At 46.6% G+C, this 16,962-nt stretch overlaps 1 protein-coding gene and 1 long non-coding RNA gene across 3 annotated transcripts in view; one reads left to right on the top strand and one right to left on the bottom strand.

The window, feature by feature from the left end:
• Nucleotides 1–1,059, bottom strand: part of fgf14 (fibroblast growth factor 14) — a 361,789-nt gene extending 360,730 nt beyond the window's left edge. The window contains exon 1 of one of the 2 annotated variants that reach the window (XM_078402208.1): nucleotides 346–1,059. In XM_078402208.1, the coding sequence (XP_078258334.1) occupies nucleotides 346–547 (202 nt within the window). In that variant the 5' untranslated portion in view covers nucleotides 548–1,059. The remainder of the gene's footprint in view (nucleotides 1–345) is intronic. The other variant, XM_078402210.1, reaches the window with a different exon arrangement.
• On the top strand, nucleotides 521–15,622 carry LOC144595130 (uncharacterized). Its single transcript, XR_013547459.1, has 3 exons — nucleotides 521–799; nucleotides 5,450–5,566; nucleotides 15,443–15,622. It is a non-coding gene; the product is annotated as an uncharacterized LOC144595130 (long non-coding RNA).
• The last annotated feature ends 1,340 nt before the right edge of the window (nucleotides 15,623–16,962 follow it).

Below are 16,962 nucleotides of genomic sequence, written 5' to 3'. Positions count from 1 at the left end.
ACTCTTTGCCGTTGATCGAGTGGCTTCGAATCCCCGGCCGGGGAGGGGGGGGGGGTGTCAGGATTGCCAGCGATAACGCCAGTGATCTACTACACCGCAGTGCTAACGTCAGAGGCAGCTTCCAGCATCCCCCCCTAGACTGTTCCATCAGCTGTACCCAGCAGATCCTAAACATACATTTGCAAAAATGCAACATTAAAACCCACGGCGGCCGCCAGACACCCGCGCGTGTTGCCGGGGGTAAAGGCGAAGGGGATGCCACAGATTGTGTGCCTCCCCCCCACCTCCACCCCCCACACCCCCCTCTGCCTCCCTCCTACCCCCTGGAAGCGGGCAGATGCTCACCAACCGGACTCTTGCTTCGCTTGAAACTCTTTCCACAAAGACACTGCAGCATATGCGTTCCTTTGCTGAAAATATTCCAAAGAAACCACATTGATTTGGGTGGAGAACAATCCAATAGCTTAGACACTCTGCAAAGCAGGTCCTTCCGGTTGCATAATGTAGCCGGAGCCGAGAGCCTGGTCAAACAGACGAAATTTCGCATAGAAAATGATATTCCGGTCTCCCACACTATCTCACGTGAGTTGTCGGCAGAGGCAGGGGATGATGGAGAGGCTGTGGGAAGCCAGCGAGCACTCGGCTCCCTGCTCCAACGCAAGGTGTCCTGGGAGGCAGAGAGGACGGTGTGTTAACAAGGACACCCCCGCCCCACAAAAAACAACTGTGCAAGAGGAGAGAGTCCATCCCTGGGGGGACAAGCATCGGCCGAACCGCACAACATCTGTTGAAGGCAGAGGTGGGCAGATTCCATCTTCCAAATGCGTGCGCCCGGCTGTCCCGGGCTGCGGATGGGGAGAGAGGGGTAGAGAGGGGTAGGGGGTTTACATCGGCCTCTCCCACCGGGAGGGAGGTCGGAGCCGGGGGCCGCAAGGCACCTGCATTCCGGCCGGGACCCTGCCCCCGCCGAGCGGCGGCGCCTTCACGGGAATGCGGAGCCCGCCGTGATCTTCCCGCACTGGTCCGACGCTGGCGTCCGGACTGAGAGAGACTCCCTCCAGCTCTGCGTCCGCTCGCAGACCGGGGTGGCGGGGGGGGAGGAGGGGAGGGGGAGGGGGGGGGGAATAGGGGAGGGAGGGAGGGAGTGGGAGGGAGGAGGGGGAGGAAGAGGGAGGGGGGGGAGGAAGAGGGGAGGGAGGGAGGGAGGGGGGAGGAGGAGGGGAGGGAGGGAGGGGGAGGGGGAGGAGGAGGGAGGGAGGGAGTGGAGGAGGAGGGGGAGGAGGAGGGGGAGGAGGAGGGAGGGAGGGAGGGGAGGAGGAGGGGGAGGAGGAGGGAGGGGGGGAAGGGAGGGAGGGGGGAGGAAGAGGGGAGGGAGGGAGGGAGGGAGGGAGGGGGGAGGAGGAGGAGGGGGGAGTGGGAGACGGGGAGAGAGCGATCAGCCTCTGAAGGGACGCGATACTCTCCCGAGAGAGCGCGTTGCTTGCCTTCCCCGCCCGATGGGCCGAAGAGAGTCGGCCCGCCGACAGATGAGAAGATGGGGTGGGTGGGTGGGTAAGTAAGTACCCCGAGTCGCGGGTCCTGGTCCCACGCCGCCGAGTGCGATGAGCCAAAGACCAGGCAGACACTGGTTGGCAGCTCGCCCGCTCACCTGTGCACAGTGCACGCTGGACGCTGGAGGCGACTGGCAGAAGTCACTGCTCCGTCCGCTCTCCCTGACCCAGGTGCTGGCTCGAAGGGCCAAATGGCCTCCTCCTCCACCTATTTTCTATATTTTCTATCCCGGGATATGGGGGTGGACTAGACGAAACGGGGACAGGACGGGATGGAGAGGGAAGGAGGGGTGGGTGGGGGGGAGAGGGGGAGAGAGGGAGGGGGACATGTGGTGTCCGCGGATGGGATGGGACGGGGATCCGCTGGAGAGGACGGGACGGGGTGGGCGTGAGATCTGCGGGACCAGACGGGATGAGACGACGGGGGTGGGCGGGGATGGAGGGAGGGAGTCTTCGGACGGGATGGGATGGGCCGGGATGGCCGGGTGGGTCTCCGGTAACGGGACGAGATCCCAATGGGACCGGACAGGCGTGCCCTGGATCCTCGCCCCCTTGTCCCATCTCCCAGTACCAGCTGCAATCTCGGTCACACTCTATCATATGAAGGCTGCCCGCAAACCCGGCTCCCCACTCCGCCCTTCACTTTATTACACTTTCCGAAATGAGTATTGAAATGTTTAACTCCGGGTGCTCTGTGTGTGATCCAAGGGGGACCCGTGGGGGATGCGAGTTGACGGCGAGCCGGCCTGGACCGAAGGCGGGGGACTGGGGTGGCGGTACCCAAACTCTGCTGTGCACAGGTGCTGGATGGCGGCTGGTTGCTGGTCCCAAGCGCGCCGTGGTGGCGGGACGTTTAAAGTTATATATATATTTTTAAACAACAAACTGCTGGGGGAACGCAGCGGATCGAGCAGCATCTGGATGGGGAATTGGACAGACGACGTTTCGGGTCGAGACATTTCATCAAAACGAAACGTCGGCTGTCCATTTCCCGCCTCCTCCCAACAGAAATGTTGCCCGAACCGCTGACCCCCCCCCCCCCCCCCCCCCCCCCCCCACCACCCCAGAGATTTGTCTCCTTCGCTCCAGATTCCACCTTCTGCAGTTCCTCGTGCCTTCGTTTAAATAAAAGTGGGTTAAACTAATATAAGTAACGATGAACATCAAACTGCCAGATCATTGTCAAGCTGCTAGTTCACCACGTCCTTCAAAGAGGAACGTTGTCTGCTCCAGAATAGTCCCAGACCAATGTGAGCTCTCTGGGGCGGTAGCGGTACACTCAACTCCCCTGCACCATAACTGGGAGAAGGACAGGAGCACAAAGTGCTAGGGTAACTCCTCGGGTCAGGCAGCATCTCTGAAGGACATGGATCGGCGGCGTTTTGGGTCAGCACCTTTCTTCAGACAACCCAGACATTTTTTTGTGTGTGCGTGTGTTGTACACATGATTCCAGCAACTGCAGTTCCTTGTGTCTCCTGGGACGAGGGGAAGTTTTGTTTTGTAAAGTTATTGAGTCGAGTTTATTGCCAGAAGCACAAATGGGGTGAAGCACAGGAACTTTCGCATGTAATAAAAATCTTTCTTGAAGCAGCGTTGCCGCACATACACCCAACATAGATGATACGTGAATAACACATACATTCTGCAAGCCAATGAAAAAAAGTAAAACACAATTAGAAAACAATCCATGGTAGTGTAAGAGGTGGTTTATTGGGTCCTGTTGCTGAGGTAGGATTAGGGTTGTGCAGTTCTATTCAAGGACCTGATCGTTGTTGGAAAATAGCTGTTCCTGAACATAGAGATGTAGGACTTAAAGCTTCTTTACCTTCTGCTCGATGGTGACAGTGAAAAGAGGCCATGCTCTGGATGATGGGAATCCATCATGATCGATGCCATCATCTTGAGGTCACCTCATGTTGGTGCTTTTGATGTTGGGAATGCTTTCAATTGTACCTCCTCACCGCCTCCTCCTGAAAGTGGCGTTGAGCGGTAAATGTTGGCCTTCCCACTGGTGCCCATATCCCGCCTGCCCCTCATCAATAACTGCAGCTGACACGTTCTCCTGGGAAAATCAGGGAGAAATGTTTCGCCATCAGCAGTCGTATGTTTTCATAAATTCTACTGGTTGGGCTTCATCCAAATGGTTAAAATCAACTGGAAATGTTATATTGGTGTAGGGATATTAAGTTCATAAGTGATAGGAGCAGAATTAGGCCATTTGTCCCATCTTCTCCACCATAGAAAAATAGGTGCAGGAGTAGGCCATTTGGTCCTTCGAGCCAGCACCGCCATTCAAAATGATCATGGCGGATCCTAAAGTCAGTACCCCGTTCCTGCTTTTTCCCCATATCCCTTGATTCCTTTAGCCTTATGAGCTAAATCTAACTCTCTCTTGAAAATATCCACTGAATTGGCCCCCACTGCTTTCTGTGGCAGAGAATTCCACAGATTCACAACTCTACGCATGAAAAAAAGATCCTCATCTCAGTCCTAAATGGCCTACCACTTATTTTTAAACTGTAACCCCTGGTTCTGGACTCCTCCAACATCGGGAACATTTTTCCTGCGTCTAGCCTGTCCAATCCTTTGAATTTTATATGTTTCTATAAGATCCCCTCTCATCCTTCTAAATTCCAGTTAATACAAGCCCAGTTACCCATTCTTTCATCATATGTCAGTCCCGCCATCCCGGGAATTAACCTCGTAAACCTACGCTGCATTCCCTCAATAGCAATAATGTCCTTCCTCAAATTAGGAGACCAAAATTGCACACAATACTCCAGGTGCAGTCTCACCAGGGCCCTGTACAACTGCAGTAGGACCTCCTTGCTCCTAAACTCAAATCCTCTCACAATGAAGGCCAACATGCCATTAGTTTTCTTCACTGACTGCTGTACCTGCATGCTTACTTTCAGTGACTGATGTACAAGCACACCAGATCTCGTTGAATCTCCCTAGATCATGGCTGATCTATCTTTCCCGCTCAACCCCATTCTCCTGTCTTCTCCTTATAACCCCTTACTAATCAAGAATTAATAAGAACTACTAATCAAAAGTCACCGCTGCTCTCACCAGGCTGCCTGAGATTTGTGGGAATGCACTCATAGCACAATGGGTGACCATTCAGTCCATCCAGCCTCTGCCGAACCTGAGAGTCCCCAGTCAGTTTCGCTCCTCCCACAGCCCTGCAAATATTTTCTGTATTTCTCCAATTCCCATTGAATCAGGAAGGGATATTCCAGAGCACAGGAAGTCACTGCCCAAGAACATCCTCGCTCTCTCTGCGGCTGCTGACACTCAATTTGAGATTATGTGCTCCACTCACTGACCCTCCTGCGGTTAGAAAACAGTATCCCCTCTAACAAATTCCTTCATCACCTTGGACATCACCATTAAGTCTCCCTTTCTATCTAATCCCACTCTGACCTGGATGCACCTCTAGACTCAGCAACAAAGTTCATTCCAAGCTCCTCTGGGGGTGCTCCCAAGACCCTTTGCAAACCAAAACCTGAACGTAAAAACGTTTTGAGCACATACAGAAAACAATTAATTGTGTTGATTGCAGCGGAAAGTGAAGGTGGTGGACCACAACTCTTCTCCGTACCATCCCGAATACTCCTCCCCCATTGGACTGGCCATATGCCCATGGATTGGGGAGGGTGGGAAGTGCACTTTTCCTAGGAGCAGGAGAAGAAAACATCTCCAATCTATGGGCATAACCGAAACTCCTCATTCCTGGAATATTTCCGGTGCATCTCCTTTCAGAGTTCCGGACTTAAAATGTGGTGCCCAGATTTGGAACCAAGTTTCATTTAAGTCTTTCATGTGAAATATTTCTTGGCATGTGAAAATAAATGTGGCGGTTTTAAGTTAATGGTCCAAGAATTCCTGTGACCAGTAGATAAACACGATGCATCATCCACTCAACTCGCCCTGCCGTTCTACACAAGAAAGTGCTGCAAGTACGTGTGGAAACACTACAGAACCTAAACAGGGCACTTGTGACCATTGTAAGGTGAGAAAGCAATTCCTTACCAAACCAATTTTTATTTTGTTATAACTGATGTCATTTTATTTGCAGCTAAATGAAAGGTTGTGACAATTTGAAAGCCAGAGTTGGATGGAGAACATGAGTATCTCCAGATGCTCCAGGTACCAAGTTATCGATGACACTGCAGGCTTGGGGTATCCTCTTATTATTAAACTGTCTGTGGAGATTGAGGTTGATTTATTTTCACAGGTTCTGGGTTCAGGGGGGGGGGGCTGAGTTGTATTTGGAAGTGGGCAGGTACCTGCTTTGGTGGAAAGAACTACTTCCACTCTATTATCAGACACTTGGACAGATGTCTATTATGCTGAGGATGTATTCCGAATCTCCTAATCTCCCTTATTGTGGACCTTCCATTGATTTTACCTGTACTTTCTCTCCAGTTATAACACTATAATCTGCACTCTGTTTCTCTTCTATTTTTGCATTCCTGATGTACTCATGTATGGTGCGATTTGACCAGATAGTATGCAAAACATGCACAGAATGCCTGTCACCTATGTGGAAACATTGGTATTGTTGCCTTTTCTAATTTAATTTAATTTTATATGTATATACTGTGTACTGTATGTGTATTCTAATGGACCATGAGTCTGCTTAATAATTTTTTTTAAAAAAATAATAATAATAATAAATCAATACAAGTATCAGTACCACAGAGTGCCCTCATTCCATTCTACATTCTGGCATTCTGTGCATGACAGGCATTTCTCAGTGCCACATGTAACATTGCCTCTTCACTTTGACTGGTCATGGCTCAACAATTCCCACCAGTCAGTGTGGACTTCGTATTTGTCAAGGAAGTTTTGAGGATCTGTCTACCTCGTACTTTGGTAGTGTTTGGAGTAGAGTATTTTGGATTGGGTAAGTGAAAGAAATGGCCTGCCAAAGGGAACTTGCAGAGTGCATGTAAAACCTTGTCACTGCGGCTGTTACCTGCTGGAGAACATTGATATTGGTTTGCTTATCCTGACAATGGATTTGGAGGATTTTGTGGTGATAACGTTGGTGGTATCTCTGTAGTGCCTGGAGGTACCTTAACTGTTATCGGGTGCTGCCTGTGTAGAGTTTGCACGTTCTCACTATGGTTTGTAGTTAATTAATTTGTAGTTAATTAGCTCATGGATCTCATTGTTATTTTCATCAAACTAGTCCTGGTATTTTCTGGTGGAGTAGACAAGAGTCTCTTTGCATGAGCTAATTCTGGTAGACCGTTGCCCTCCAGACACTGCCGACACTCTTAGGTTGCAGGCCGAGAGGTTGTCTGTGAGTGCCATCTTTGGAGGATCCGATCAATCTTCAATATTGATTTTCCTGCAACAATGTTTCTGCTGGTTAGGAACCTGATGAATGGAGATAACAGAATGGATTAGCCAGCGGTCAGTCCAGCAGTCTTAGGTCTGTGCCGTAGCCTGGGTGATATCAACATCCTCTGGTCTCTCTTTCAGAAGAGGATACACTCTAACAGGTGTCAGTTGCTTTGATGCCTTCTGTTTGTTTCTTGGGAAAATGCAGGGTGTTGGTTATGACAAAGTTGAGCTCCAAGCATTTCATCAGGAGGAGGACTCTGCTCGAGTTAACTTTTTCTACTCTCTCCTTGTCAATCGTACATGGGATTGAAGTCATGTAGGAGTTTCCCTCTATCTGAGAGTAGACTCCTCCTTCCCCCTTACTTGAGGCCTTCGTAAACCAGCTACCAGTTGGACTTTGTTCAATTGGTTCAAGTCAACTGGAAATGGACTACTGATGTGTGGATATTAATGCTCATGCATTTGTGTGCACAAGCGTAGATAGTTCTGCCCTCCCCCACGTTCTGGCCCTGGGCAAAATCCCGTACACCGCATGTGAGCAACATTACCTCAGCCATAGGCTGACTCAGGGCGTGAGACCACTGATGGTGACAGTCTAGGTCAGTGCTGGGGAGCTGGGCAGGGGAATAAACTTACACAAGACAGGCAGATCTAATGGTGGTCCTCTCTCCATCCTTATCTCCCTCTTCCCACTCCGACCGCCTCCCTCCCTTCCTTTCCCCATCAGTTCTCTAGCTCTTCCTCCATCCCAATTACCTGCCAATCTCCAGCTTGGAGGGCACTGTACTTCCATTTGCGTACGTTTGACCCATAACCCTTTTAAAAATTCCTATCCATGTACCTGCCCATGTGTCTTTTAAATGTTGTTATAGTACCTGCCTCAACTACTGCCTCTGGCAGTTCATTCCATATACTCACCACCCTCTGAATGAAAAAGTTGCCCCTCGGGTTTGTATTTCATCTTGCCCCTCTCACCTTAAACATATGGCATCTTGTTTTTGATTCCCCTACCCCAGGGGAAAAAATCATGCATTCACTCTATCTATTCCCTCACGATTTTATAGACCTCTATAAAATAAGAAAGAGGAATAAGAATAAAAATGTGGCGTCAGCCAGGAAGACTCTCTGTACGTCGGATTTGCAATTGCACGATTTTTAACAGATAAAATAGTGTTTGTTTATTTATCCACTGTAAATAAAAATGAACTTATATGACCTGAGCTGCATCCAACTATTTACTCTACATTGATTAGCAGATTTCACAAGGCCTGGCTTATTGTGAAGAGGAATTCATTAATTGACAACAATTGGATTATTTGTGCCATTTGAATTAGTTGACCAAACCAGAAGCGGAGAAAGAAAAATAGTGATTGGAAGCAAAATATTGCAGATAGTGCAAAGTCTGAAATAAAAACTGAGCTATAGTGTGGTGGGTCCTGGTTACACTGTTGGGAAACATTTTAAGGCTGGTGACCATCCATGTGCTGTGACATAGATTAAATCCGCCTACTCAGTAAGGTAGCACAGGACAATTATATAACAGCGTACACTAAGTGTTTGAATAAGCAAAGAGAGGCAGTGTTGTTGCCGTCATTGAAGATGTTTTACAGCCGCAACATAATAAACACAAAGGACTGATTCCTTTCAGAAAAGCACATTCATGAGACATTCCAGAATGTTTTACAAATGCACTCATAATTATAATTTCAATTATACTGCAGCCAAAAGTATATGACAAGATCCTGCAAACAGCAATGTCACGGTGATCAAATAGTATTTTTTGGTCACGACCTGAAATGTCACCTATCCATATTCTCCAGAGATATGGCCTGACCCTCTAAGTTACTTCAGCACTTTGTGTCCTTTTGTGTAAACCTGTATCTGCAGTTCCTTGTTTCTAGTATTTTTTCATTTATGTTTAATAGATGAACGTTAGCCCAAGATATTGGAGAGAGCTCGTCTGAATTTCAAACATGGAAACACAATTTAACATCTCATTCAATGGACTGCACTTCCAACAAGGCAACCATTGTCCATTGGTGTCAGCCTGCAAAGTGCCCGGATCTCCAGATCAACTTAAAGTACCGTGTGGATGGACTTTGTCCAGAAGCACAGTGAACATGCAACACCTCCAAAGGAAATGCAGGGATTAGAACCAGCCATGGTGCATGACTGTTTTTAACCTCACCAAAGCTTTTACTTCCATCAACGTGGAGGAGATATTCTTTGAAAAAAAATTCATGGCAATCCCTGACCTATGACCATTCAAAATGAAGAACGAGCACATGGTGGTATTGAAAACCTGTGTGTTGGGAGTAGACAGAAGCCCAGTGTAAATGGCAGAATTGGAAACCTGCTCATAAACCACCCTCCCATATCTCACTCTCATCAGTTTACTATTGGTTCTGGAAATCTTCCAACAGGGCGAATCTTATTGACAAGGCCTCTCAATCTTTCAACATGTTCAGAGCATTGAGTACAAGTTGGATTGTCATATTATATCTGTACAATATGTTGGTGAGACCACACTTGAATTATTCTGTGCAGTTCCGATCGTCTAGCTGTAAGAAGGATGTCATTAAGCTCGAGAGGATCCAGAAAAGATTCACAAGCCTAGAGTTGGATGGTGAATTATAAGGATGGAATGAATAGTCTGGGGTTGACTTTCCTGGAGCAAAGAAGGTTGAGGGGCAACATTAAAGAGGTATATAAAAATTATGAGAAACATAAATAAAATGAATGGCCACAGTCTTATTTCCTAAGCTAGGAGAGACTAAAACTTGAGGGCATAGGTTTTAAGTGAGAAGAGAGAGATTTATAGACAATAGGCAATAGACAATAGGTGCAGGAGTAGGCCATTCAGCCCTCCGAGCCAGCACCGCCATTCAATGCGATCATGGCTGATCACTCTCAATCAGTACCCCGTTCCTGCCTTCTCCCCATACCCCCTCACTCCGCTATCCTTAAGAGCTCTATCCAGCTCTCTCTTGAAAGCATCCAACGAACTGGCCCCCACTGCCTTCTGAGGCAGAGAATTCCACACCTTCACCACTCTCTGACTGAAAAAGTTCTTCCTCATCTCCGTTCTAAATGGCCTACCCCTTATTCTTAAACTGTGGCCCCTTGTTCTGGACTCCCCCAACATTGGGAACATGTTTCCTGCCTCTAATGTGTCCAATCCCCTAATTATCTTATATGTTTCAATAAGATCCCCCCTCATCCTTCTAAATTCCAGTGTATACAAGCCTAATTGCTCCAGCCTTTCAACATACGACAGTCCCGCCATTCCGGGAATTAACCTAGTGAACCTACGCTGCATGCCCTCAATAGCAAGAATATCCTTCCTCAAATTTGGAGACCAAAACTGCACACAGTACTCCAGGTGCGGTCTCACCAGGGCCCGGTACAACTGTAGAAGGACCTCTTTGCTCCTATACTCAACTCCTCTTGTTATGAAGGCCAACATTCCATTGGCTTTCTTCACTGCCTGCTGTACCTGCATGCTTCCTTTCAGTGACTGATGCACTAGGACACCCAGATCTCGTTGAACATCCCCTCTTCCTAACTTGACACCATTCAGATAATAATCTGCCTTTCTATTCTTACTTCCAAAGTGAATAACCTCACACTTATCTACATTAAACTGCACCTGCCATGTATCCGCCCACTCACACAACCTGTCCAAGTCACCCTGCAGCCTTATTGCATCTTCCTCACAATTCACACTACCCCACAGCTTAGTATCATCTGCAAATTTGCTAATGGTACTTTTAATCCCTTCATCTAAGTCATTAATGTATATCGTAAATAGCTGGGGTCCCAGCACCGAACCTTGCGGTATCCCACTGGTCACTGCCTGCAATTCCGAAAGGGACCCATTTATCTCCACTCTTTGCTTTCTGTCTGTCAACCAATTTTCTATCCATGTCAGTACCCTACACCCAATACCATGTGCTCTAATTTTGCCCACTAATCTCCTATGTGGGACCTTGTCGAAGGCTTTCTGAAAGTCGAGGTACACCACATCCACTGACTCTCCCCTGTCAATTTCCCTAGTTACATCCTCAAAAAATTCCAGTAGATTTGTCAAGCATAATTTCCCCTTCGTAAATCCATGCTGACTCGGAATGATCCTGTTACTGCTATCCAAATGCTCAGCAATTTTGTCTTTTATAATTGACTCCAGCATCTTCCCCACCACTGATGTCAGACTAACTGGTCTATAATTACCCGTTTTCTCTCTCCCTCCTTTCTTAAAAAGTGGGATAACATTTGCTATCCTCCAATCCACAGGAACTGATCCTGAATCTATAGAACATTGAAAAATGATCTCCAATGCTTCCACTATTTCTAGAGCCACCTCCTTAAGTACCCTGGGATGCAGACCATCAGGCCTTGGGGATTTATCAGCCTTCAGTCCCATCAGTCTACCCAAAACCATTTCCTGCCTAATGTGGATTTCCTTCAGTTCCTCCATCACCCTAGGTTCTCCGGCCCCTAGAACATTTGGGAGATTGTGTGTATCTTCCTCAGTGAAGACAGATCCAAAGTAACGGTTTAACTCGTCTGCCATTTCTTTGTTCCCCATAATAAATTCCCCTGCTTCTGTCTTCAAGGGACCCACATTTGCCTTGACTATTTTTTCCTCTTCACGTACCTAAAAAAACTTTTGCTATCCTCCTTTATATTATTGGCTAGTTTACCCTCGTACCTCATCTTTTCTCCCCGTATTGCCTTTTTAGTTAACTTTTGTTGCTCTTTAAAAGAGTCCCAATCCTCTGTCTTCCCACTCTTCTTTGCTATGTTATACTTCCTCTCCTTAATTTTTATGCGGTCCTTGACTTCCCTTGTCAGCCACAGGTGTCTCTTACTCCCCTTAGAGTCTTTCCGCCTCTTTGGGATAAATTGATCCTGCAACCTCTGCATTATTCCCAGGAATACCTGCCATTGCTGTTCTACCGTCTTCCCTGCTAGGGCCTCCTTCCAGTCAATTTTGGCCAGCTCCTGCCTCATGCCTCTGTAATCCCCTTTGCTATACTGTAATACAGACACTTCCGATTTTCCCTTCTGCCTTTCCATTTACCAAGGACCTGAGAGGGCAACCTTTTCACACAGATGGTGGGTACATCGAATGAGCTGTCAGAGGTAGGTAGAATTCTATTTGGACAGGTAGATGGATAGGAATGGTTTAGAGGGATGTGGCCAAATGCAGGCAAATGGGACTCGCTAAGCAACTTAGAAACATAGAAATATAGAAAATAGGTGCAGGAGTAGGCCATTCGGCCCTTCGAGCCTGCACCACCATTCAATATGATCATGGCTGATCATCCAACTCAGTATCCCGTACCTGTCTTCTCTCCATACCCCCTGATCCCTTTAGCCACAAGGGCCACATCTAACTCCCTCTTAAATATAGCCAATGAACTGGCCTCAACTACCTTCTGTGGCAGTTAATTCCACAGATTCACCACTCTCCGTGTGAATCTTGGTCAACATGAACAAATTGGGCCGAAAGACCTGCTTCTGTATAACTCTATGAGTGTAAATTCTAGTAGGTATCAACCTCTCCTCATTAAACAAGTCCCTCAACCCTCGAGACCAATCAAATGAATCTGCACTGCACAAACTCCAAAGACAAATTGTCCTTCAGATACAAAGACAAAAGATGCCCAGAGTATTTTGACGAATGTCTCATCAAGCTCTCGGCTAGCCAAATCTCAGCAAGGCAATGGAGTAATGTGTTTGGCCAGCCTGTCTTTTCATTATGTGCTATTGAGATAAAGGTCAATAGACTTAACATCTGTGTGGAGCAACAATAAATACCACTTAAGTCTGCCTATTTACAGTAATGTTGCAACCCTTAGGTTGTCTGAGTAAAAAACTGAATTAAAGATTCTAACCCAATGATATAATTGCATATTGTGCAAACTCTAATCAATATATAGTTAGTTATAAAAAGTCCCTGCAGGTTTGCATCACGTTATTGGATACTGGCAGAGGTTTTCACTGATCAATATTGCTTTTATATTTCTGAGCAACCATTTAGTGAATTAAGTGTTCTTCAAAATGATTTACTTGGATGATACCGGAAATGATAGAACATTTCTATTACAGAAGGAGGAACAGGCTGCATTTTAAGAGCAGATTGCAGGAGGAAATTTAATAAAGATCCTTAAAGTTTTGAAAGCGTAGACAAGAAGAAAGAATGTTTCTGCTTGTGGAAAAATGCAAAACTACTTTGCCATTATGAGGAATTGGGAATTCAGAAGCAGCTTCTCCTTCCAGAAGGTGCAGGGATAGGGAAAACCAAATAGCCACATGGGGGAGAGAAGAAGAGGGAATGTGTTAACAGAAAGTATCACAAAATGCTGGAGTAACTCAGCAGGTCAGGCAGCATCTAGGAGATAGGAAATGGGTAACGTTTCGGGTCGAGACCCTTCATCAGACTGATGTCAGGGGGGGCGGGACAAAGAAAGGATAGAGGTGGACTCAGGAAGACAGTGGGAGAACTGGGAAGGGGGAGGGGGGGGAAAGAGAGAGACAGAGGAACTATCTAAAGTTGGAGAAGTCAATGTTCATACCGTTGGGCTGCAAGCTGCCCAAGGGAAATATGAGGTGCTGTTCCTCCAATTTCTGGTGGTCCTCATTATGGCACTGGAGGAGGTCCATGACAGAAAGGTCAGACTGGGAGTGGGAGGGGTAGTTGAAGTGCCTAGCCACCGGGAGATCAGGTTGGTTAAGGCAGACTGAGCGAAGTGTTGAGCGAAACAATCGCCGAGCCTATGTTTGGTCTCGCCGATGTAGAGAAGTAGACATCTAGAACAGCGGATACAATAGATGAGGTTGGAGGAGGTGCAGGTGAACTTCTGTCTCACCTGGAAAGACTGTTTGGGTCCTTGGATGGAGTTGAGGGGGGAGGTAAAGGGACAGGTGTTGCATCTCCTGCGGTTGCAGGGGAAAGTGCCCGGGGAGGGGGTGGTGTGGGTAGGAAGGGACGAGTGGACCAGGGAGTTATGGAGGGAACGGTCTCTGTGGAATGCAGAAAGGGGAGGAGATGGGGCCAGTAGTGGGGTCCCGTTGGAGGTGATGGAAATGTTGGAGGATGGTTTGTTGGATACGCTGGCTGATGGGGTGGAAGGTGAGGACAAGGGGGATTCTGCCCTTGTTACGGATGGGGGAGGAGGAGCAAGAGCAGAGCTGCGGGATATAGAGGATGCCCTAGTGAGAGCCTCATCTATAATGGGAGAGGGGAAGCCCCGTTTCCTGAAGAATGAGGACATCTCTGATGCCCTAGTGTGGAACACCTCATCACGGGCGCAGATGCGGCGTAGACGGAGGTGTTAATAGAGTAGGATGAAGGATGGGAGTGCATGAATGGAGCACAAGCAACAAACTGGACTCATGGCCAAGAGTCAAGAGTGCGTAATTGTCATACCTACCAGCAACGGAACAATTAAATTCTTACTTGATGCAGCATAACAGGCCCTTTAACACAATTGCACATGGATAATATTCTATGGTCAATGTAATTGACAACAACATTGATTTGCAGAGAGATCATGGGGTCCAAATCCAAAGCTCTCTCAAAGTTGCTATATATTCAGATAGAGTGGTAAGGAAGACTTATGGTATGCTTGCCTTCATCTGTTGGGGCATTCAGTATAAGAGTTAGGAAGTCATGTTGCAGTTTTATAGGATTTTCGTTAGGCCGCATTTGGACTATTACGTCAGTTCTGGTTCCCCTTTGCAGGAAGAATGTGAAGGTTTTGGAGAGGGTGCAAAGAAGTTTACTAGAAGGATATGTAGGAAAGAACTGGTTTAAATTGAAAATAGACACAAAATGGTGGAGTAACTCAGTGGGACAGGCAACATCTCCGGAGAGAAGGAATGGGTGACGTTTCGGGTCGAGCCCTTTCTTCAGACAGGGGAGTGGGCGGTACAGAGATAAAATGTAGTCGGAGACAGTCAGTCTGGTAGGAGAACTGGAAAGGGGGAAGGGATGGAGAGAGAAGGAAAGCAAAGGCTACTTGAAGTTAGAGAAGTCAAAGTCAGCAAAATATGAGGAGCCGCTCTGCCAGTTAGCGCTGGACCTCACTCTGACAATGGAGGAGGCCCAGGACAGAAAGGTCAGTGTGGGAATGGGAGGGGAGTTAAAGTGATGAGCAAGTGGGATATCAGGTAGGTTTAGGTGGACTGAGCAGAGGTGTTCAGCGAAACGATCGCCGAGCCTGCGCTTGGTCTCGCCAATGTTCAGGAGTCCACAACTAGAACAGCGGATACAGTATTTACTAGAAGGATGCCTGGATTAGAGAATATTAGCTAAAAGGAGAGGTTGGACAAACATGGATTGTTTTCTCTGCCAGGGATGGTGGCAGAAGCAAATAAAATAGTTGCATTTAAGAGACTTTTAGATAGGCACATAGATATGCACGGAATGGTGATTAGTTTAACATGGCATCATGTTTGGCACAGAAATTGTGAGTCTGTGCTGTACTTTTCTATGTAATATTTATTCAATTTTTTCCTTTTTTAGGTTAGTTGAGAAATGCCTAATCTCAGAAGCCAAGCACGCTTAAAGCAAAATGAAAAATTCACTGCATGTCTGGCAGCATCTCGAGGGAGAGAAACACAGATACTTTAGATCAAATTACTGAAAAGTCGTTGACCTGAAACATTAACTTCTCTCTACACAAAGGGTCCCTGACCTGCCAACTATTCCTTCCAACTTCTACTTTTATCTCTGTGGTTGAAGGCTACTCATTATGTAAGTATATTCCATTCTGGGGGTCTGTGGATTAAGTCAGTGGAATAAGAGCATATGGGATCAGGTGCAACAGTGGCGTTGACTTCAAGGATCCAAGGACCCAGACTCGCTCTAAGAATGACCTGTTTCCTTTATCATCATTACTTTTTTGCATATCTTTCATGCATTTGTTCTATATCTCACCACATCACCATCTATATCTCTCGTTTCCCTTTCCCCTGACTCTCAATCTGACAAAGGGTCTTGACCCAAAAACTTCACCTATTCCTTTTCTCCAGAGATGCTGTCCGACCCGCTGAGTTACTTCAGCTTTTTGTGTCTCTCTTCGGTTTAAACCAGCATCTGCAGTTCCTTCTTACACATTTCGTCAACAAAGTTTTTACTATATGGCAGAACGGGTCAAAAGTCATATGGTTGACTCCTGTTCAAATTCCTAATGTTTAGTTTAGTTTAGTTTAGAGATACAGCACAGAAACAGGCCCTTTGGCCCACCGAGTCCGTGCCAACCAGCGATCACTGCACATTAAACACGGTCCTACACACTCGAGGGATAATTTATAATTTTATCAAGCCAATTACCTACAAACCTGTACGTCTTTGGAGAGTGGGGGGAAACCAGAGTTCCCGGAAAAAACCCACACAGGTCATGGGGAGAATGTACAAACTCTGTACAGACAAGCGCCATCGTAGTCAGGATCAAACCTGGGACTCTGGTGCTGTAAGGCAGCAATTCTTCTGATGCGCCACTGTGCCGCCCCTGTCCTGAGTTACCTGTGGATTCTTGTTTTGGTTCTTCCATCCCTCCTCCTCGCATTACCTCCATTGAGAATCTTTCTGTTCTGATGTGACCCCTTTTGCAATACAGAAATCAGATGAATATTATGTTAAACTATAAATAACATAATATTTCAGGGGAGCCAATTTTACTGTATTAGCAAAAACATTGCTATTTAAATAAATTTTCAACTTTTCTTGGATTTGTAATCGCAACAATTACATGGGTTATTAGTTTAGTTTATTATTGCCACGTGTACCGAGGTACAGTGTAAAGCTTTTATTTACATGTAAGATGTAACAAATCCTTAATAAAACATTTAAATTGACTGTAATTTTTCAGCAAAAGGAAACAACATTTGTAAATTAATTATATCTTGCCATAACTTTATAACTTGATCTTATACCCTCGGTGAGTAGATATTTGCTGAACATGCTTGACTAAGAGAACCTGCTTTTGTTCCTTTCATGAGCTGCTGACTGCCTTTGAGCACAAAATATTGCTCAAAATCTTT

The sequence above is a fragment of the Rhinoraja longicauda genome, chromosome 7 (genome assembly GCF_053455715.1).
Source record: "Rhinoraja longicauda isolate Sanriku21f chromosome 7, sRhiLon1.1, whole genome shotgun sequence".
NCBI lineage: Eukaryota > Metazoa > Chordata > Chondrichthyes > Rajiformes > Arhynchobatidae > Rhinoraja > Rhinoraja longicauda.
Note: the sequence above shows the minus strand (reverse complement) of the source record. Positions and strands in the feature narration are given on the sequence as shown.